At 40.4% G+C, this 24,451-nt stretch overlaps 1 protein-coding gene across 1 annotated transcript; it reads left to right on the plus strand.

The window, feature by feature from the left end:
* Positions 1 to 6,011: 6,011 nt before the first annotated feature.
* On the plus strand, positions 6,012 to 23,697 carry lhx3 (LIM homeobox 3; the record flags this gene model as incomplete). The annotated part of the gene is made up of 6 exons (XM_080419152.1): positions 6,012 to 6,081; positions 15,332 to 15,503; positions 16,197 to 16,399; positions 20,129 to 20,280; positions 22,147 to 22,324; positions 23,258 to 23,697. 6 exons carry the CDS (start codon positions 6,012 to 6,014, stop codon positions 23,695 to 23,697), a joined length of 1,215 nt encoding a protein of 404 aa, XP_080275278.1.
* Between the last annotated feature and the right edge of the window lie 754 nt (positions 23,698 to 24,451).

Raw genomic sequence — 24,451 nt, forward strand, 5'->3', positions numbered from 1 at the left:
GTAATATATACACACACATAATGTGTGCGTGCGTGCGTGCGTGCGTGCGTGCGTGCGTGCGTGCGTGCGTGCGTGCGTGCGGTGGCGTGCGTGCGTGCGTGCGTGCGTGCGTGCGTGCGTGCGTGTGTGTGTGTGTGTACGTGCGTGTGCGTGCATGCATGCGTGCGTGTACATTTGTGAGAGCAGACTATATATTGTATGTACATACAGTGCATCTATTTGCAGATGGATAGATGTACGTTATTGCACAATGTGGCAAGACAAAGGAAAATCGAATGGTACCCTTATTAGTTCAAATGCATAAGCTAACTACAGTATGTATAGTGGGCCGGGTTCAGGTATTGATACTGCACTCTCTGCCAGTCTAGGGAACATAATTCTGTGACATAAAAAAAAAACACCACAGTTGTGGGAATACTGCCAACTTTCTTCCACTGAGTACAGGAGAATGTATCATAATACATTATAATGTCTCCTTTGAAAGTGAAGCAGCAGTATATAGAGCTTTGCTCCAAATGATTCACTCTCCTGCCTGTATTAATGTTGCTTGACTCCCTGCAGTAATAGCAATAGGTTTGTGGTCCTAGAAAGCTGCCAATAGCCTTTATTTCGCTGAATCGACAAAACTTGAAACAGAACCTGCAACAGAAAGATGAGGACATCTTTCTGTTGCAGCAAGTTGCAGATCTTCAAGCAAGTCGCAGATCTACAAGGTGTTGCACCGCAATGTGTTGTGACCTTGTAGATTATCTATTTTCAGCAAAGACTGTTGGTGTAGAAGAGAAAACATGTGCGTACCTATAGAGCTCTATAGGGGGGTCAAGTATAAATTAAGTGGTTAAAAGAAACCAAAATGTTCAATAAAGAATTGCCTTTTCCCAATTATATGGCTATGTATGAGACAGTTGTCAGAATATGACATTTTCTTCAACACTTACACTTTGTTACTATGTATTGTATAATTCATCACTTTTGAGGGAGCCATAAATTTGAAATGGCTCAGCGATCAATATTACCAAGTCATAATATGCTGGTTGCATATGCAAAGAGCTCACTGCCTGGTATTGACAGGGAAGAAAGATGAAGATTTAGTGAGCACATAAAACTTTTCTCCACGCTCATATTAATCATATGTGCAACATTTAGCCACACACATACATTAGTAGGGAAAGAAACGAGAAAATCATCATATTTCATATTTTGCCTTTCAATACTTGCAAGTCATCGTTACAGATTGTTAAAGTGATTTGTGGCGAGTGTTCTGAGCTCAAGCTCTTATAAATTTAACGCTTGGTGCATTTTTACACAGTAGGTAGAAAATGGAAGGAAATCTCTGCCGTCCGTAGTTCTGATTCAGGATTTTGAATGTAAAACAGGGTTTGTTTCTTTTTTAAATCCAGTCCTCCAGTAAACAAAAAAGATCCTCCATTATTTCCCATTGTTCCACACTGAACCATAATGTTTTTTTTTTTAATAGAGCATATTTACTGAAGAAACACAACAGTCGGTATGTTACCTCTATTGAGGATGCAAATATACAAGCACAATAATATTCTTGCAAAACATTGCATCCTCTCTTCAGCTAACCACCGTCTTAAACCCTATATGAAGCAGTTGACCGGAGTCCAACAGGGGTCAGTACTAGCCTCCCACTTGTTTCCACTCTACACGTAATATCCTCAATTGCTGATCTACCGAGCTCACCAAGTTAACACGTCACACTGCAACGCGTTGTGAGCTTATTAGATCGGCTATTTTTGCACAACGTTTGCCCCCAGAATGGGGACCCCAGGGTCCATGTGGCTAAGTACCTCTGCTGAAAGGATTCAATCAGATCAATCCTCTCCACGTTTGGATCTGTTCTGTGCGGCAGCAAACATGAAACAAAATTGATTGAGACAATGCAAACCATTTTGTTCCTTTGAAGCCACCCTCTGCTTAGCAGGAGGGGTGGGTGGGGTGGGGTGGGGGGTATCTAATGTGCAACACTGTCGTGAATCCTTTGACACATTCAAGCTTCACAGCCCTACTGAGCCCTGATCCAGTCCTTGCAGTTCAGGTTCGGGGTGAAAAGGCTTGTCTGTTTATGGAGGGCCATTAAAGGCTGATTGCAGCTGCTCTGTCAAGTGGGACCCAGGTGGATTAACATTTTACCAATCTCCCTGATGATGCTCTTCTAGGTTGCACCCAGAATTGTTGGAGAACAGACAGGGGCAGAATAAGAGCATCAGCGATTTTTTTAAAGAGCAGTGGTTATCGAAGTGGGTCAGAGCAGTTGGTTATCGAAGTGGGGTCCGGGGACCCCCAGGCGTCAGAGCAATGGTTATCGAAGTGGGCTTCGAGGACCCCCCAGGAGTCCTTGAAGGGGTTCCATGCGGGTCCCCGCGCTAAATTTGTTAACCCAGCATCAAAATCACTTTAACCACTTTAACTGTATTTTATACTTTACTTTGGCTATTAGAAATAGCCGATCTACAAACTTACAACGCACATGCAATGCGTTGTGAGCTTGTAGATCTTGGGGGTTTTTTTTTCATCCTGGGGGTGCCTGGCACAAAATATTTTCAAATGGGGGGTCGGTGGCCAAATCCATATCAATTTGGTGGTCCTTGAGATGAAAATGTTTGAAAACTGTTTAAAGGGCCTTCATGAAATTCATAGCAGAGCTATGAGGGGCCCCACCACTAGGCCAAGATCAGTGGGATGGTTGAACAAATGTCTTCCATATGATGCTCTCATAACTTTGTTAATTGTCTCCTTCAGTTGAGTCGTGAGATCAATCTCTGTGATCAATTGCTGTGTAATTCCAGCTGTATAGCAAATGACAGAAGCAAGGCTTTTGTTGTAAGGCCTATATAGTAATAATAATAATAATATGGGGGGGGCTCATTGTTAATATGATCATGGCATAGTAGTCTCACAGCACCAGAGTCTTCAGCATTATGCCTGGTTTATATTTTTGTTGTATACTGGAGGAGTAGCTATAAATAATAAGAGATATATAGACAATCTGAAAAGGCACTGGTTGATATGGGATGAAAGGAGGAAAACAGCTCTTTATAGTAGCCTCGGCTTAGGCTGTCTGTTGTTATGCGGCAGACCTAAGCTCCTTTGGCTGCGGTAGGCTTTAGAATCCTAGTCACTCGGCACAGCTCCTTCCCAGATTTACAAACGGTCCTCCTTTAATCTCCATGAAGAGATCAAACTGACTTGTTGACCCAGGGATTACTTCACAATGCAAAAACTCACTTCTGTGAGGAAAACAACAAGAATCCATTGGCTAATACCCTGGTAAAATCTCAGTATCTAACCACTTAAACCCTATACACTTTGTTGACTGGGCTTGTAGAGCGACTATTTTTGACAAATATTTGCCTATTTTTGCCTACATAAGCCCACAGAAAATAGGTTTCAAGTGGTTAAATTGATGGATGGATGGGTGGAGCAAATGAGAGCAAATGGGTACACAGTAAATCATGTTAATTTAACTCTGATGGTGTAATCTTTTTAATTAACACCATATAAAGGCATTGGTAAATAAGAACAAGATTCAGAAAGCTGGTTGGTTTATTTCAGTGAAGTTTAAGAGGCCTAATTGCCCTGTGTGAACTAATGAATGGATAGCTTGCTCTAATTGGCTTAAGGCCATTTGCTGGCGTGCTGGGCGAGTAAAATTGAATCAAAGCTGTAGGTCCATGCCAGAGGATAGGGGCGTCAGGGTGATAATTGGCATAAGGTCAAAGGTATAGAGGTGCCTATGGGTCGGTATGCAAGCAGACTTATGATTTAGAAAGTATAGAAACTGAACCTTTGGGGGGAAAGTGGAAAAACATATTTTTTTAATGGAAAGGGGGTGAGTGAGTGAGTGAGTGAGTGAGTGAGTGAGTGAGTGAGTGAGTGAGTGTGTGTGTGTGTGTGTGTGTGTGTGTGTGTGTGTGTGTGTGTGTGTGTGTGTGTGTGTGTGTGTGTGTGTGTGTGTGTGTGTGTGTGTGTGTGTGTGTGTGTGTGTGTGTGTGTGTGTGTGTGTGTGTGTGTGTGTGTGTGTGTGTGTGTGTGTGTGTGTAATAATATTTCAAGATTTGCTGATGAACCAGATAACTAAATTTAAGCCACAATACATTTATTTATTTCCCCAAAAACAGTTAATGAGAACTGTTAGCCTTATTTTCTCATCTAAACCATAACATATCAAATAAAATAAATACAACTAAATAAATTAAACCATAAAAGCTATTCGGTAGGCCTATACTTGCTTACCAATGTAGCCTACTTTAGCTTTAATATACATTCATTAGAAGATTCAGACTGTATATAGCCAAGTAAAAACATATACACAATTTATTGAAAGTGGATTTTAGGCTCTAATATAACATTGGTTCTCAAAGTGTGGTCCTCAGGGTTCCTTGAAGGGGAACTTCCAAATGGACCCTTGCAGGTCTGTAATTCTGAGAGTGTACAAATGCCTGGAACCAAATGGACCTGTAAGGGTCCATTTGGTTCCATTTGTACACTCTCAGAGTTAACATGGGGTCCTTGAAATTAAAAAAGTTTGAGAACCACTGTTTATAGAATAGTGAACTTTCCTCAGTGCGACGACAGACAGCCTGTAACACAACGGTAAGTGGAACAATGGCGCTCCGTCCACTTGTCTCATTCTCTTAACCAAACAAAAGAGGGGTCACAGCAATGGAAACGGAGGACAACAATGGGCCCGACGACGAATTTCCAATTGCTCCATTGTGCGCCTTGAAAGATGGACACGTGCACCTCTATGCATGGATCTAATGCAAGGAGGGCGGGCGAAGGCGTGTGCGTGGGTGGGGGGAGGAGGGTGTGTGTGTGTGTGTGTGTGTGTGTGTGTGTGTGTGTGTGTGTGTGTGTGTGTGTGTGTGTGTGTGTGTGTGTGTGTGTGTGTGTGTGTGTGTGTGTGTGTGTGCAGTGTACTACTCTGTTACAAGTAGTAAGAGTCCGGAATTTCAAAAGTATTGGTATCAAATTGTATTTAAAGTACCAAAAGTAGAAAGTACTAAATATGCAGAATGTCCCATTTCACAAGTTTTCAAATGTATAAAATGTATACAAATCTTTTGAAAATAGCAGATCTACAAGCTCACAATGTGTAGCTAGTAGATCTGCTCAAATATTTAAGTACAGTACATGTGTGTGTGTGTGTGTGTGTGTGTGTGTGTGTGTGTGTGTGTGTGTGTGTGTGTGTGTGTGTGTGTGTGTGTGTGTGTGTGTGTGTGTGTGTGTGTGTGTGTGTGTGTGTGTGTGTGTGTGTGTGTGTGTGTGTGTGTGTGTGTGTGTGTGTGTGTGTGTGTGTGTGTGTGTGTGTGTGTGTGTGTGTGTGTGTGTGTGCGTGGGGGGGAGGGGGGGTGTTACTCACGCGACACACACACACGCCTCTATAGCCCCGTATAGAGAAACTCCCCTTTCAGCACTCTGGACAGCGTCGACGCTCCACCACGCGCGCATCGCTGTTACTTTTGTTATGCAAAAAAACCCAATACCGGTCGCATCGTAAGGTCAGCTGACGCCGCTAATGGTCAGATATCTATTATCCCACTGCCGCCCGCCCCCCCTACTACCATACCTCACCCACCCACCCACACAGCCTGCCAACAAACAAGGAATCAAACAGCAACTTGCTGCATTTTAAAGTTCCAGTGCACCGCGGCGGTGACCGACGCAGGATATAATAATAGGTCGGCAGAGCAAAGCAGAGCAGCAAAACGTCCTTCTAAACATCTGTAGACGTTAAACTCTGCAACTGATACGAAACGAAACCAACGCTTTTCGTATATAAAGGCTGTTTTTTTTCAATTATTTTTTGTATTGACAATCTTGTATATAAAGGCTGTTCAGGGGGAAGATTATAGTCGGATGACACGGTTATTTTTATAGAAGGTCTTATTACGCGCAGTTCTTCAGATCAGAGACGATCGAGTCCCTTTCCTTTCACGCTGTTCCGTTGCCGAGAGCAGCAGGTAACCTCGTCCTCCATCATCAAAATGCTGCTGGAACACCCGGGGTCAAGCTGTCAAAATGCAGGGAATTACTCCCGTTATAACTCTGGACAAGGTAAGAGCTCATTTTACTTATTCTATAGCGACCATTATGTTTATGTTTATGTTTATTAAAGGATCCCCATTAGAGACACACGAATGAAGCCTCTATACTAGTCTTCCTGGGGTCCTGAGCAAAGAAAATACAATACAAATGTACAACAAAAAAATACAAATTAAAGTAAAAAATAAAAACAATAATGTGACGAATCTGTTCAGCAATTATTTACAGATTTGGGAGATGTTCGTTGCTCTCTTGGGTTCAGGTTTAGACATGGTGGGTCAGTGAGGCTAATGGGCCATAATTAGGCATGAAATAGGGGCGATAATATGGCAAATCAGCAGCACAGCGGGGTGGTCGAGGCAGGGGTTCTTCTCAGCTTGTAATGACAGCGAGAAAGTGTGACATCGTTTTGTAATTGTTTTCTGTTCCAAAACAAAACAAAACGAAACATTTAAGCACTTGTGCACCTCAGTAGGCTATACAACCAGTGGTCCGGGGACCGCCAGTGGTCCTTGAGGGGTGGTCCCCAGCTAAATGATGGAGAGTTGGTAACCAAATGGACCCTTCACCCTTATAAGGTCTTTCACTCTTGAGAGCGTAAAATGAAACCAAATGGACCCTTACGGGTCCATTTGGTTTCATTTTACGCTCCCAAGAGTTCAATTATTGTTAAACATCTGCATTACTTAATTAAAGATTTGTTATTTCGATCAACGTTTGCCTGTATACCAATATCAATACAGCATGGAATTGTGGACAAAATCGTACCCAATTTGGGGTCTGAGAGACTCTAAATCTCATCAAATGGTGGTCCGTGGCTCAAATGACGAATAAATAATAGACCCTGATATAAAATATGATATAAAAAAAAACACTGGGCTATAGGAATATAGGATATACGGTGTATTCCAGTTAATAGGTATTTCAAAAGGTGGCTTCTGTGCAAAACACTATCGCGCATATATAAAATAATCGAACTTGGGAAAAAATAGCCATATATACCCGCAATATCCAGCAAAAATAAATAAATAAATAATTCGGACCGGTGTATTCATCGTCGTGCTTGTTGAATCTTTTACGGCTATTTATTGTTCCATGAGTGCGTGCGGGAGACGTTATGAATACGTAATGAGCCCTTATTGTTGGGAATCATACTAACAGATGTTCTGCGCCTGCTGTCATCTCACACCAGCCACCGGAGCCCGTTTTACAGCCTCTATACATGCAGTGGATCTCAAAGTGGTGTCCCCCCCCCCCCCCCCCCCCAGGGGTCCTTGAGGAGGGGGTTCCAGGGGGTCCCCAGCAAAATGAGTTATTATAGCATCAAAATACATTCACAAAAATGTATCTTGAAAGAATATGCGGGGGGGATTGATATTTTTGAAACATTCTACACAAATTGTGTAGATGGGGGTCCCTGGCACAAAACATCTCAGATGGGGGTCCGGGTCCGCGGCCAAATAGGCCGACATATTCATTTTAAGGGGTCCTTTACATGAAAAAAATGTGAGAAGTGCTCTACACAGGGCAGGTAGCGGCTGCCCTATAACCCCCATGCATGCAGTCTACCGGGACAAAGTGCTCAACAGGTGTCACGTTCCCTTTCGACAGGTGGGGCACCGGGGTGGCTCTAAGTCTAAGAGACAGAGACACACAATGGAGAGGGAGACGTCGAAGTAGCCTGTCGTCGGTTTGCGAAGCTCTTCGTTTGTTATCCAAAGTGATCATCAGTATATACAGTATAACTTGAAAAATATTTTGGGTCAGAAAAAAACGAACCTTAAATTTAGTTTAGATGTCTTCGGTTAACTTTCCACGTATTTCGTTTAGTCTGTTTTTAGCCTATAGTTTAATGTATTTAGCTATTGATGAGGCAGGAACAGCCAACTTGAAATACCTAAACATTTTTTATTCAAACGAATATGTATATTGTACGTTTTCCACCATAACAAAGATGACGTTAAATTAGTGTTTTTTTCTCACTCTCTGACTGACCAGCAGTGACCATTACTTTGATGGTCATTTTATCGCAGTGTTCCCCATTACTGTCGAGCTACGCCCTTCAAAAGTGAGCGATCAATAAGACATAAAACATATTATAAAACTGAAAAGTAAAAGAGGGGGGGGGCACCGGTGAGCCCCCCACCTCACCAAAACGTCGTTCATATATGCCAGTGGTTCTCAACATGTGGGTCGGGATCCACATGATTATTTGAGATGACAGATGACAGTAAAATGACAATTTAAGGAATTGCAAGACCTTTTTAATATCGAAGAAAAACAATAATTGAATAAAGTCCATTACAGCATCAAAAGTATCCATTGGCCAAATTGTCAAATAATTTAAGAAAGAGACAAAAATTGTGAAAATAGTCGATCTACAAGCTCACAACCCCTCACGTTGCAAGGCGTTGTGAGCTTGTAGATCTGCTATTTTCCACAATATTTATCTGTGGCACCGAGTCAAACTAAATGTAATGCCTCAACTCCTACACTTCCAAGTGCTTGTCGGGGTGGTGGTGGTGGTGGGGGTCCCCAGTTCAAATATGATTATTTTGGGGGTCCACGAAAAGGTTGAAAACCACTGATAGGCCTATATACTGTAGAAAAACAGACGAACAGGACATTGATTTTAGATTCATCAGACCTCTCTCTGGACGGCCGTGGCACTATACCGGTGATTTCCCAAGGCGCTCCTTTGTGCCAAAGATCAGTGTCAATAAAATTCATCTGGTGTTCAGCTCGATCAACATGTTATTGAAGGGCCAACAATCTCTCACCTAAATAAACACTTGTCTTTTGGTGAACACACTTGATACGACTGAGTATCTCTCTCTCTCTCTCTCTCTCTCTCTCTCTCTCTCTCTCTCTCTCTCTCTCTCTCTCTCTCTCTCTCTCTCCTCCCTCTTTCTCTCTCTCGCTCTCTCTCTCTCGCAAAATAGCCGTATATCAACGTCTCCATTTTGTTGTAAAATATATATCTTTCAAAGGCATCAAGTTTCAACAATTATTGAAATTCATGCTCTTGCCTTTCCTTTTTTCTTTCTTTCTGTGACACCGAAAATAGCTTACAGTTATAGAATAATAATATATAATTTGCTTAAAGATATATGATATATCATATGTTTTCTTTTTAGATAAATCATTTATCTAGGCCACTTTAAATCTAAACAAAGAAGAATGTATCGAAATGTAGCCACTGTGTAGCCTATTTATTTGGCCTCAGTTTCAGGCCATCAGTGAGTTCTATGTAGCCAATATTTCCACATAGTCTATGGATTAAAAAAAGGAAAAAGGAAAAAAAAGCAGTATAGGCCTATTACTGTTAAAGCGTTTATTTTTCACTGAAGGAAATAAACCATGTTCTTTAATCACTCTTCTCAAATCCCCATGCATCTGAGAAGATAAATAAAACATAATGGTTATTTATACTTTAAACAAGTCCCCCAGTCCCCACACAAAGTCATAACGACAAGCAGTCAGACCTAGTGGAATTATTTGTAAAAACAAGTATATATAGGGTAACCGTAAACTATAGGACCACCTTCATTTTAAACAACCTGTAAGGAATCATTATATAGGCTATTCATGGTGCTGAAATTATAAAAGGGAATTGCAGTTTGTCCATGCCTGGAATTAGATCATACTTCAGATGAATATAGTGGGATCCACTCCAGTGTGCTGAAGAAGTATAGCCTAATACATCTCGAGGTAAAAAGCACAGTGCAAAATGAATGCGTTGGTAAAATTCCATTAAATTAAAATTAGTGTTTTAAAAGAGAAAGGACTTTTCTGATCATCCCATCCATGTGTGTTGTCCTGCCGGGTATAAGACATGGTACCCACACAGCTTGGTAGGTGATGATAATCTATCCAGTGGTGGAAAAAGTACTCACATTATTTACTCAAGTAAAAGCATCACTACTACTGCAAAGTAGAAATACTCTGTTACAAGTAAAAGTCCGGAATTCTAAATTGACTTGAGTACAAAAGTATTAGCATCAAAATGTACTTAAAGTAGGCTACCAAAAGTAGAGAGTACTCATTATGCAGTTATCATAAGTTTTCAAATGTATACAATTCTTTTGAAAATAGCAGATCTACAAGCTCGCAATGCATCGCATTGCGCATTTTGAGCTTGTAGATCAGCTATTTTCAAATGGCTGAAATGTATAGGGCTGACTACAAATAATTGTCAAAAAAAATGTCCACTACAAATAATTGTAGTGGCCATTTGCCTAATACTGAACATTGGAAATGCTCCGGTGAAGTAAAAAGACCTCGAAATTGTACTTAAGTACAGTACTTGAGTAAATGTACTTAGTTACTTTACACCACTGAATCTATCTCACTCCTTGTCGTCAGGGTAACGGCGGCGCGCCATAATCCTGCGCAGAACTCAACACGAACACGGCCACATACAGACAAGCGCACACTTCGTGTGGGGTTCTCCTTGTGAAATCGTGTGTGTGTGTGTGTGTGTGTATTGTGTATGTGTTTGTTTGTGTGTGTGTGTTGTGGAGCACATAACGGCCCATGTGCTTATAAACATTAGCATATACATTTTTGTTTTATATACACGACCACACGCACGCGCCCAGGGTTCTGATAGCTCTAAGTCATGAGCAATGGATGGACTTAGTGGACGGAATAACTCTCCAAAGGGGGCACCTAGTAATAATACGGAGATGCTTCTGGCGTTATTGGCGCAGAGTGAAGAACTACGAAAAGGTAATTTAAAATATTAAAAAATAATAATTCAAAATATATTTGGAAAAGATATTTCAAAATATTTCAAAAAATATTTCAAATATAAAATCAAATAATAAAAACTTTTTTTTTTAACCAAACGATCTGTAATGAAAGGATATGGGTAGCATAAGGTTATGTCCCTATATTACAGCAATTGCTAAACATTTAGGCCTATACGGCTACAGCTATTCGTGAAGATAATGTTTCATTGTAACTGACAGTTGGTTGATATTATCCACACACGTCGCAATTCGTTTTAACACCTTTTTTTCGAAAGCAGCGGTCTTCTTTTTTAATTATATGTTGTTGTTGCTTTAGCCTATACTTTCATTTGTTTACGGCTGTGAGTATTTTTGTTTCTCATCTCTCCTGTGCGACTGTCAATAGCCTAATAGCTGTCATATATTAGACTGGAAGTGGAAGCAGCAAATGTATTCAGTCTCGTTAATTGTTCTTGGACTCGGCAAACCTACTTTTACGCGCGAGGATCTAAACATGGATTTGTCTGAACCTCTGGCAAATTTGAACCACCGTTCAATTCGCTAACATTAGAAACATTAAGTTTTTATACCATTCCAGGTCAATATTCTAGTCTTATTCTAAACTCACAACTTAAGGCCCTTCCTATTGTGTCAGTCTGGCTGATGACCTAACTCAGTGGTTCTCAACCTTTTCAGGCCGTGACCCCCCCCCCCGCCCCCCAAAAGAAAAAAAGAATTCATATTTGAACTGGGGACCCCCTCACCCTGATTCCATAGATATTGTGAAATTAGCCAATCTAAGCTCACAACAATGACAGGCGTTGTGAGCTTGTAGATTGGCTATTTTCCTCTCTTATTTGACCATTTTAGCCAATGTTTGACAATGTTTGTTGATTACTTTTGATGAAGTAATGCTATTTTTATTTCATTTTTTTTCTTAGGTATTAAAAAGGTCTTAAATGTCCTTAAATTGTTAAATTGTTCAAAAATCATGTGGGAATCCCCCCTGGGGGTCCCGACCCACAGGTTGAGAACCACTGACCTAACCCCCATTACCTAACGAGGGTTGGCTCTGAATTTACGCAATATAGATTTCAATTGGCCTCTTATATAGGACGCATAATAATACAATTGTAATATACAAGTTGAGAAAATTAGCTTGGACACCTTGGACTGTGGCGTGAGAGACAGACATGGCCCTCTATAGCATTCTGCTTGTACGGAACCCATTGAATTAATAATGGCCTGGATGCACCTGTTCGTGACGTGGCTCCTACACCACACAGCACTTGTGCATGGCTTCATGCGTATGGCCGGCACCGGGAGAAATGCTGCATTAATAATGTTTCATCAATTGTCAACAAACGCAACAATAGGAACGTGATTCCTTAGACGGATGTAATACGAAGTGGTGGGGACTGTTTAATTAGTAATGGAGTAGAAATGGCAACATCTTAGCTGGTATTTAGAGTGCTGCTGATGTAATGGACTCGAGGCTATAATATATGACATTACATTTCGTGTAACAAGTATTAAAACAAAATTAAGTGAATTCATTTTAACTGAAATGTCAGAAATAGGCTACCTATTTTGGAAGGAGTTTGCACTGAACTTATGTTTTTAGTGATGGATGTAAAGTATGTCATACATTGACGAAATACAAAAGTAGGTCCTGTGTTTCGTTTATTCATTTATTTATTTATAAGACTGCAATGTTGTATTTTGGGTGTCTAATAGCCTGCTCTCACACACACACACACACACACACACACACACACACACACACACACACACACACACACACACACACACACACACACACACACACACACACACACACACACACACACACACACACACACACACACACTTACCTTGCCTCGCCTCGACTCTTTGGGACTTAGCTCTTTTAGCAAAATGACACATTTATGTTTCAACTTGCACTAAAAATAAACAAAAAAAATCGTTAAATTGTATTGTTGTTGGGTAAAAAAAATTACTTTTTTAAGCCACATGGAGTATGGGTATTTTACAGTTATTTAATTTGAGCTATTTCATCAGCAAACAAAGCACATTATATTATATTCCTAACCTCAAATAGGATAATAACTAATCGCATGTGTGGAAAATATACCTGAATAATCCTTTAAGTCTCATCTCTGTATCCTGTGTCGTTGTGGTCATTCAGTGAAAAAAAAAAACTCATGTCTAAATGATTTCAGGACCAGATGCTATAAGCACAGTAAAATCCTTTATGTGTGGACCCATTTGGTTCCATTTCCTATTCACTCTTCGAGGTTGAATATCACGGAGGATTTTACTGTGAGCAAACGCACCACAAGGATCTTGGGGCCTGTAATTTTCGTGCCTGCTGTATTAACCCATTAAGGGCGCGCTCCCACCAAGAGTTGGCTGGCCGCTGTTTGCAGAATCTGCCAATGCATTGTCAATGCAAATGCGTTGATTCACGCAAGAGCAGATTTTTCCGCCTCTCGCGCAGACCTTGCGTTTATCTGCTCTCCGCGACTAAGCATAAAACTGCTGGAGGCAGGCGCTGATTTTCTCCCTCTGTCCAATCGGGTGAGTGGAAGGCGGACCGTCTCAAGACTCAGGAAGCAACATGGAGCTCAAGGCAGCAGGCAGTGGGCAGTGCGGGCTGCGGGGAGGGTCCTGAAAGTGAGTGACAGGCGCGACACTACCGTTTTTTTGAATCCGCTGGCTGCAAAAAACTGTGGCCGCGCACAACCTGCGTTTAACAGCGGCCAGCCAACTCTTGGTGGGAGCGCGCCCTAAGACCTGAGGCCGATTCTACAAATCTGTCTTCTAAATCCTAACAGTTTTTCTGAAAAACCCATGTTTTCTATATCAGTGGTGCTCAAACCTTTTCATGTCAAGGACCCCCAAAATGATATTTGGCCGCCGATCCCCATAAAAAATATTTTGTTCCAAGGGACCCCCCAGAGCAAATATTTGAGTTAAAAATGTTATATATTATACATATATTCAAATATTTGCAACCATTTTCTCTAAAATAGCAGATCTACAAGCTTGTAAATCTGCTATTTTTGAATAGCCAAAGTAGAATGGTTTTTATTATGAGATAGAGACATAATATAGTTCACCCAGGAAAAAAATAACATTTTCTGTATTCATGTGTTTGTTATTAAGGATGCGTTGATCATATTTAAAGTGGGATGTGAACTGTAACATTTTATATTTGTATTTACATTTTAGGCTTAACATTTCTACAATTGCTATACAAACCTGCAGTCCTTTTGGGCATATAGAATACATCGCAGGGTAAATAGGTCTCATAGCGCAATGATGTGCCATGCATGTTCAAATCATGATAGGCTACTTTGCATTATTTAACATACCATTTTCCATACATTATTTTTTCATGTTTTATTTGACTTTTGGAACAATAGACAATTTAATTTAGGTGCCCACTTAGGTGCCTACTCAACCTGTATTCATGTGAACGACTGGTGACATTTCTGACGTCATGATGTGTCTCATGTTTACTGTATCTGATGGTGGCATTTGGTGACGTCATGCTGACACACTGTAACGCCAGTGTAACGGGGTCTTTGCTGCCATGGAGCATTCATTGTACAGTTTCATTAGCTTTGCCTGTAAGACAGTGGTTCAAACTTTTCCATGTCAAGGACCCCCAAATTGATAATTGATAAATTGAAAATATTTTGTGCCAGGGGAAGATTTATGTTAAAAGAAATTCGAAATTATTCCAACATTTCTCAAATATTTTCAAAAACAGCAGATGTAGGATAGATCTGCTTTAAAAAATATATATATAATAGCCAACATATAAGCTGTTTTTTAGAACGATAGGTTGTGGATATTTGAAATCGATGGGGATGATGGTGTTGGAAGGAAGGGGACGATCTAGCATAATCGTCTAGTAAACCAAGATATAATGATTGTGTTTTATATCGGTTGACGACGTCAAGAAACAGTTTTATTTTATTTTAGAAAAAAATTAAAACAGCTTACATCGAAGTTTAGCCTATACAAGATTATATTCATTGCAAGCAAAAAACAGCAAAAAAAATCCTACTTATTTGAGAAATAACTCTTTAACCATATTCAATCAAAAAACTAGACTGTTAGCCTATAGGGCGTTTATATATATATATATATATATATATATATATATATATATATATATATATATATATATATATGTGAAATGCATATAGCCTTTCTGCTTGTGATTCATGCATAAGCTTATTTTTGTATTTAGGCTATAGCAAATAAGTCCATATATATAGGCTATTTGTGGAAAGGATGTAAAACTGATCAAACAAATAAGAATAAGAAGAAAGAAAGAAATAGGCTAAAGAAAAAAAGAAAGAAAGAAAAATAAAAGAAACCAGCTGTAGATTCACACACACTCAAAAAAAACATCAACGTTCTGCGTGCTGATATATAAATCTATTTTACCGTTTGTGTTTAGGTTAAGAATGTGCGGTGAGCTGAACTGTGTTGTGATGGCTGTCCCCTTCCAGAGATCCCAGTGTGTGCGGGCTGCAGCCAGCACATCGTGGACCGCTTCATCCTCAAGGTGCTGGACCGCCACTGGCACAGTAAGTGTCTGACATGCAGCGACTGCCAGTCACCGTTGGCCGACAAGTGTTTCAGTCGAGGGGACAGCGTCTACTGCAAAGAGGACTTCTTCAAGTGAGTATTTTATATAGCAGTGGTGGTTCTCAACCTTTTTTTCATGTCAAGGACCCCCAAAATGATATGTATTTGCCTGCCTTGAATATATAGGACCTCAATGGAAACAAGTCCACTGGACTTTTTTGTGTGTGATCCTTTTAGACAAATTTGCGTTTCTGATTAATACAATATTAAAGCAATCAATCAATAGCTCTATATTCTGATAGTGGCCTAATCATTGCTACAGAAACTGCACTATATATATATATATATATATATATATATATATATATATATATATATATATATATATATATATATATATATTATCCAATCAGGAGAGAGAAAACACGATTGATTGATTGATTGATTGATTGATTGATTGATTGATTGAATACTTTATTAACAAGATATTAATAACAAGTGAAATTGGAAGTGATGACACAAAAAAACTGACCAGACAAAATTGGAATTGGAACACATTAAAACTGAAGCTGATAAATTGGTTCTCTCTCCCGATTGTATCAAATTCGCGACCAACCCAAGAAAATATCACTAATAGGCTACACTACACATTTAATGACACAATTAGGTTGATTATTGCCTACATTTGCCTACATTTGATTATTGCCAACATTGCCTACATTTGAGAGTGTGAGTGTGACACGGAAAGAGGATTGATCATATCGTTCCTTATCTTTTTCCAAAAAGGAGATTTGGGACCAAATGCGCCGCATGTCAACAAGGAATCCCCCCAACACAGGTGGTGAGGAGGGCCCAGGACTTCGTGTACCACCTGCACTGCTTCGCCTGCGTGGTGTGCAAGAGGCAGCTGGCCACGGGGGACGAGTACTACCTGATGGAGGACAGCAGGCTGGTCTGCAAGCAAGACTATGAGACCGCCAAGCAGAGAGGTAAGGACTGGACAGGAGGGGGTCAGGATACAGTGGGCACTATAGAGGACATGGGCTCGATGTAAAATTGGCAATTTTGTCCAAAATGTTAAAAAAAATATATATATATTTGAAAAATGGTCTTAACTCTGTATGCATGATGTGAACAAGCACGGTAGCCTGCCCTACATCATTCTCTTTTACCCTTCAACTTCTTGTTTACGCCCCAAAATGACTGGATTTTGGCAGGTTTTGTTTGTAGCAATCCATACGACTCATGTTCCCCGGGCATTGTTGCCATGTCTGCTTATAAGCGACTTTGGGCTTGTTTCTCTGCAAAGTTGCTTGTAAATATTGGTAGTTTCGCGTTATTATGGCCTTGTTTTTAAAGTTAAGTTATTTGGGCTTGCTTCCATTTTTTTGTTTTTGTTTAAACCAGTTCTCAAACATTTGCATGTCAAGCACGCCCCAAATTAATGTAGGCTATTTCTCCGCAGACCTGGCCCCATCTGAAATATTGTTTTCAAATATATCCCACAAATCTCAGTTTTTCTTTTCGAGATCTTTTTGAAAATAGCAGATCTACAAGCCTGTAGATCGGCTATTTTCAAATAGCCAGTGGTTTAAAGTGCAGTGCTCATCATAGCCTATTTGCTTCTTTGGGGATTGTTTTCTTAAACGTCAGCTGGCTGCTTATTTCCCTCACAAAATCTGGCAACAGGGTCCCCGCGGGTCCTCAATTGTTTAGTCCAGTGATTATCAACCTTTTTTTCATTTCAACTAAGGACCCCCTCAGTTTGATATGCATTATGATTAGGCCACGGACCCCGGCCCCCTACCGTAAAATCTTCAGTGTAAATTTAACTCAGAGAGAAAAGTGCTGTTTCAATTTGATGGTGTTGTCACAGACATTAATCATTTAGCGGGGGACTCCCTGGAACCCCACCAAGGACCCCTGGGAGTCCCCAGACCCCAAGTTGAGAACCAGTGGTTAATTCTATTAATAATTCATAATTTCTGTGACCTTGCCTATGTAACAAAGATACAGGTGTACCTGATAAAATGATGCCTGACTGCAGTGCATGGTGGAAGAAGTAGGACTACTCAGATATTTTACTTAAGTAAAAGTATAATACCACAGTGTCTGTTACAAGTATAAGGCCTTTGTTCAAAATGTTACTCGAGTAAAAGTACAAAAGTATTGGCATTCAAATATAATTAAAGTACCAAAAGTAAAAGTAGGCCTACAAGTTATCATGTCTAAAATGTATAAAACATATTTTGGTTAAAGTATGTTTTGTTATCAAAATCTATAAAGTAACTAGTAACTAAAGTAAAAAGTACAATATTTGCCTCTGAGATGTAGTGAAGTAGAAGTAAAAGTATAGAAAATTGGAAATACTCCAGTAAAGTACAGTAGCCTGCCTACTTGGGTTATGCACGTAGGCCTATACGTAACGTTCCACCACAGGTGTTTTTCGCATTATTAAGCAGCTGCTCTGAGTTGTGTATTTGATGTGACAATGAGGTCACCCATAAACCTTGACCCAGCTGTGCTAATTGCATCGTTGGGGCCGCGCGACCAATCGATAGATGATAGCAACCTGCACAACATGGACATGGAACTCACACGCTGTTGCCAGATATTGCGAGAGAAACAAGCAACCAGGTCTATGAAAATAAGCCCTAAAGAAGCGATAGGCTAGGATATTTGAAAATAGCCGTTCTGACAAGCTTGTAGATCTGCTATTTTAAAAGTAAGAAAATAATAATCTTGGGGGGGAAAATGGTAGTCTAACTTTGGAAAATTTTAACAACACAAATCTTGTATGGGGGGTCCCTGGCACAACATATTTTCAGATGTGGGGGTCTGTGGACAAATAGCCTACATGTTATTTTGGGGAGTCCTTGACATGAAAATGTTTAAGCCACTGGTTTAAACAACATTTAGGAAACAAGCCAAAATGAGCAACTACACTTTAGAAACAAGCCCAAAAAAAACGCAACCTGCAACTACCAATATAAATATTTACAAGCGACTTTACAGAAAAAACTAGCCCAAATTCACTTATAATAAGCGGACATGGCAACGCCGAACTCACACTTGCACTTGAAATGACGACGAGTTTTGAACCGCTGAGCTCTCTCTCCCTCTCTTTGTGTGTGTGTGTGTGTGTGTGTGTGTGTGTGTGTGTGTGTGTGTGTGTGTGTGTGTGTGTGTGTGTGTGCACCCGCGCGCGTGTTTATTATTATCATTTATTACTGAGACACCTGCAGGTGTTGTTTGAAAAATATTAACTACATTTTCTATAGGCTACATGAGCAAGAGACATAATTGTAGCCTAAAAAGTTTAGTTGGTTCCATATCTGCACCATATCTGCACCTGTTTGTATATACCCGATTAGCCCTTTACAAAAAAAAATTTTTGAACACGCACACGCACACGCACACCCCACACACACACACATACACACCAAAAATGTGTGTGTGTTGTGATATGTGAAAAAAGTGATATATAAAAGTGATATGCTACTGGTTTAAACAAACGTTTTATAATACATTAATGCAAATCTCTTTCAAACCTAATGCAGTAGTATCCTATGCTGTTTATGTATTTCATTGTGTGTTTATTTTATTTTAATTCATTTAGCCTATAGTAATTTATTGGGTGATATTGCATTCACTAGAAATTGCATCAAAGTGCTAGTAAATCTGCCACTCTGTGAAGATGATATGATTATTTATAAAGAGTGAAACATGTATGGGGACATTGGTCTGTAGGCTATAGGTTTCTCCAGCCAAATGTGTACTGTGCAGATTTAAATATGCTGGGTTGGTTTACGACTATACAGGCATACAAGACAAGTTGCAATAAAAAAAAAACATTAAAACAACACCCCCAATCTAAACAATAAAACAATTTGCATGCACGATTAAAAACTTGAGCAAAGATTGAGATACGTTATCAAATGTATAGTTTAGCCGGATAATCAATAATTACATTGAAAAAGCATGTTGATTAACAAACTCTGCAAAATCCCTGTAGACCCTTATGGTGATATACATACACCATGGGCTTTGGTCAAGTTTTATCTACCCCATCTGTTTGTTTGAATTTACTGCCCCACACCAAGTGCTGATTTATGCAACGAGTTAACGCGAGTTTTCGAGAAAAACACACACGTTTACTTTACTAATGAGGAGCGCAATTATGTTGGCAGTATCCATTTGGGGGATGGTCTTACATTTTCTGATGTAATTGCTTCATTGGCCAACAAATGCACTGACAAGAAGCAATCACATACATCTCTACTAAATAAAGTTTGAGCTATTAGACAAAAGAGAGTTTTAAGTCTCCTAATGCACTGGTTCTCAATGTGGGGTCAGGGGACCCCAATGGGTCCTTGAGGGGGTTCCAGGGGGTCCTCAGTTAAATGATTGATAGTTGGGAACCAAATGGACCCTTACAGGCCTGCTAAATTAATAGGAGGATTTTGCAGTGTAGATTGGAGTCCCAGGGGTAAAAGATTATTAAATGGGGGTCCATGGCCCAATGCATATCAAACAGTGGGTCCTTGAAATAAATAAAAAAGGTTAGGATCATTGGCTAATCATAATGCATTTCACTAACTGTAACTGTTATGTTGACCAACTATTAGAATTTTTACATTTAGCTACTTATACTAAACATTCTTTTCCATAAGATAACATAGATTTCTCAACCAGCATCCTTGCCATTTACCTTTCAGAAGCAGATTCGACTGCAAAGAGGCCACGAACGACCATCACAGCCAAGCAACTGGAGACCCTGAAAAATGCTTACAATAACTCCCCCAAACCCGCTCGCCATGTCCGGGAGCAGCTCTCATCGGAGACGGGCCTGGATATGCGCGTTGTGCAGGTAAAGTACATTATTCTCCATTAAAGGCTATTCCATTAGTGGTCCCAGTTCATTAATATCAAAAGGATGAAGTGGCTTGCACTAGGAGGGTGTGTGTGTGTGCGTGTGTGCGTGTGTGTGTGTGTGCGTGTGTGTGTGTGTGTGAGCGTGCGTGCGACCGTGCGTGCGTATGCCATGCCACGCATGGAAACACACACATGCACACACATGCATACGCGTGCACGCAAGAGTGTACGTCTATGTTGGGCGGATTTACGGTTAGATGGAATAAAATGAAAGTCAGAATGGTGTAAGTGCAAGCTCGTTAACAATGCTAAGAGGGTCCCTCGCATATTGTCTGTGAAAGCGTCTTACTGTAGCTCACTATGCGCTGGCCATATATATTGTTTTATTTGCAAGGACAAAAGTAGAGATGGAAGCCACTAAAACGCTGATCATTATTCAGTGAGGTGGAAAGGGGTGAAGAGGGTTCATTTAGGGTAACATATCATGTAAAACTGCTTCTCTGCTTGTGAGTCAGTTGGATTAGATCTCTATGTTGGCTGAACCATAATGAAGAAATAGCATTTTTTGTCAATAACCTGTGATTTAATTGAATGTACAAAACTTATACTCAGATCTTATAAGCCAGCATTGGATACAATTATAGTTCAAATAGAGAATGCCTTGGTTCTGAATTCTGAATGATCAACCCCACGTGAACTCCTATAGCATCCCTATTCTGGGCATGTCATAACAGGTGAACATAGGTGAACATTTGGCAAAAATCTGCAACACAACGTGGGCTTACAGATCTGGTGTAGACTATGGAAAAAAGGAGGGGAGTTTTATAGGAGTTATATAGAATTATAGGCCCCTGGGGGAATGAAGTATTAAAGGTTTAAGTGGTTAAAAGAATGGTCAAAGATGAAATGGAATAATTAAAATCAATGGCCGCACATGAGCAGGTCTGTGAGAAGGGGTTTCAGGAAAGGAACCTGACTGATCCTGGGGTTAAGGACAACTTGTAGCTGTCGTCCAAGTTAATTACGTGTGTGATAAATCTACTGCAAGGGAACGCTGATCTCAACGGGTTTCATTTCACTATTTCAGTCTCACCACTTAGAATCAACAAGACGTGAATTGGTCTCCCGATTGTCCTTGAAAAATTTATGTTTTTTAATACTTGAATGCACTGTGGGTGGGTGCACTAGAAGAATATAGCACCATACTGTGTCTCATACAATACAATTTGCAAATGTGCAATGTCTGTCAGGAGAAAGGGCAACAACAGCACGCAAAAATAGATGTAGGGTTGCTTGAATGTTTCAGATGCAAAACATTTGGGCTACTGATCAATTCAAAATAATGTTACCCCAAGGAAAGGCCATTATAAGTGTACTAGTATTGAAAATGAGTATATGCATATTTATAAAGCATTTTATACAGAAAGTGCCACAGTAAAATGCACTACGAATACATATGGATACCTATCAAATCAGGATTAGCCTACTCCTTCAAAGCTAAACAAAAATAATACATTTTTCTACTTACTACGGCAAACACAATAATGTGAATGAAGCGAGAAAGAAAATGCACTTCAGAACCATCTAATGCTAAAACCTCAAATGCCGCGTGTATTTTCAATGCATGTTTATTTTAATGCTCAATCGACCTATTGTATTACAGCTTGGACCAATGGCACTTAGTTTCTATTTATCGCTATCACAATGAAAACACATTTTAAAGAAAAAATATCACGTCATTATATTAAAACATTAATTTCCCCAATTATTTGGGGGCCCACTGCAATACCTTCATGGCCCTCCAGTCCCCCCCCCCATCAGCCTAATAATCAAACATTGTGCCGCGTTCCTCCCCATGCAGGTGTGGTTCCAGAACAGACGAGCTAAAGAGAAGCGGTTGAAGAAGGATGCTGGGAGGCAGAGGTGGGGGCAGTACTTCCGCAACATGAAGAGATCCCGGGGGAGTTCCAAATCAGACAAGGACAGCATCCAGGAGGAGGGCTTGGACGTGGACAGCGATGCCGAGGTCTCATTTACAGGTACATACTTCACATGATAGTGACTCTCGCCGGATGTATCATGTTTTAGGGTTGTACATACGTCTATCGGTCCGCAACATCTCAGGAGCGCTTAAAACAAAAGAAAAGGGAGCGCTGCCTGGGTTCAAACACAGTGGCTCAAAACAGGTGTTCTTCAGTGGAACAGGTATAGGCATAGAAGCAAAGGAACCCAAAGTTCTGCTTGTGGTGAGGCAGACTATAGGGAAAACATACTGAGGCACTCCGTCTTCAGGTGAAAAAATTAAATAATTTATTTTGCAGATGAGCAAGGCAACATCTGATCTCAGGAGCGCAGTTTTTATCGCATAAATAAGCTTTGAGCGTCAGCCTATGCCTTTTCGATCAAACAACATGAATTATTGGATTATAGTGTGGTACGTTTTGTGTAATTGTTGATGTGGATCGAAATAAACTAAACTAAACTAAAGCAATGAGGGAATTTCTTCCTATTTTGTACAAAACGTCCACTTGGACTCAAGGATGAACAGATTAGAATTGTGTTGTCAATTCAAGGTCACTTGTTACTGACAAATTAGACATGTTGCCCAAAATACTACGCCTTTTTTTAAAGTCTTCACTACATGTATATCTATCTCCGGACAGACATGGATATAAACTGGAAGGCATACAACCGCGATGTGGTGTTTCTAGTTTTATATGAATGATTAGCATCTTTGCAGCACTTTAAGTAGTAGGTTAAAGTAGTCCAAACAATCACTCAAATTGTTGAACACGTGTAAAAATGTCTAAAATGTTATTCTAATTAAATCAGCCAAATCATCAAACCGAGAACAACTCAGATATATACAGTATGAGGAGATAAATGTGGAATAAGAAATGAATTCAACTCATCATAATAGCCACATTTATAATAGATTATAACTACGTAGTCCTTTGTTCCTTTGTGTACAGATGAGCCACCCATGTCAGAGATGAGCCACACCAACGGCATCTACAGCGGCATGAGCGAGTCCTCGCCGGTGATGGGGGGCCGAGGGGGGCAGGGGGGCTCCTTCCCCCTGGAGCACGGCGTGCCCTCCCAGGACCAGTTCCACGACATACGCTCCAGCAGCCCGTACGGCCTTCCGCAGTCCCCCGGCTCCATGCAGGCCGGCCTGCCCAGCAACAGGCACCAGCCTCTCATATCCGGCCTGGTCTACCCCGACTCTGGCCTGTCGATCATGACCCAAGGCGGTGGTCCTGGGATGAACCCGGCCATGAGGGGGGTGGTCTCCATGGGGGGAACGAACGGTCCCAGCTCGGACCTCTCCACTGGCAGCAGTGGAGGCTACCCGGACTTTCCCGCCAGTCCCGCCTCTTGGTTGGACGAAGTGGACCATGGGCAGTTTTGATTGGTCAAAACTAACGAAGAATTGGAGATGTGTTTTTTTTTCTTCTTTTTTTTCTTCTTCTGTCTTGTTTGGGAGGGGTTTATGAATTGGAAAGAAAAAGAGAAAGAAAACGATAGTCACACAGTGATGGGTAAAACAGTGGTTCCAAATGGACCCTTACAAGTCTGTAACTCTGAGAGTGTACAAATGGAACCAAATGGACCCTTACGGGTCCATTTGGTCCCATTTGTACACTCTCAGAGTTTCAAAGTTTGAGAACCACTGGTGTAAAAGACGATAGTCTGGACAGTTGCTGTCTCGCTGTCTTCTGGATCACCTCGTTATTATCTTGAACATCAGGTTAATGTTTGGACTGGATGGAAGGACCAACGCTGTTGAGACATATCCTTGTGGGGGTAAAAAAAATAAAGCACTTCACCTGAAAAGAATGGTCTATGAGTAAAGCTGTATAAAATAACTTTGGATGGTAATTGTTGTTGCCATTTGTAAAAGTCGACAAGATCAATCCACAAAACTCCGTTGTCAGATCCAGCTATAAGCTTTTTGAAACAAGGTTGAGATAACAGCTAAAGCAGTGGTGGAAAAAGTACTCAAAATGTTTAACTTTTTACTAAAAGTATCAATACTGCAATGTAGAAGTACTCCGTTACAAGTAAAAGTCCGGAATTCTAACTTTACTTGAGTAAAAGTACAAAAGTATTGGTATCAAAATGTACTTAAAGTACCAACAGTAAAAGTACTAAAATGTTTGAAA

Source organism: Gymnoscopelus braueri, assembly GCF_963280865.1.
Source record: "Gymnoscopelus braueri genome assembly, chromosome: 22".
NCBI lineage: Eukaryota > Metazoa > Chordata > Actinopteri > Myctophiformes > Myctophidae > Gymnoscopelus > Gymnoscopelus braueri.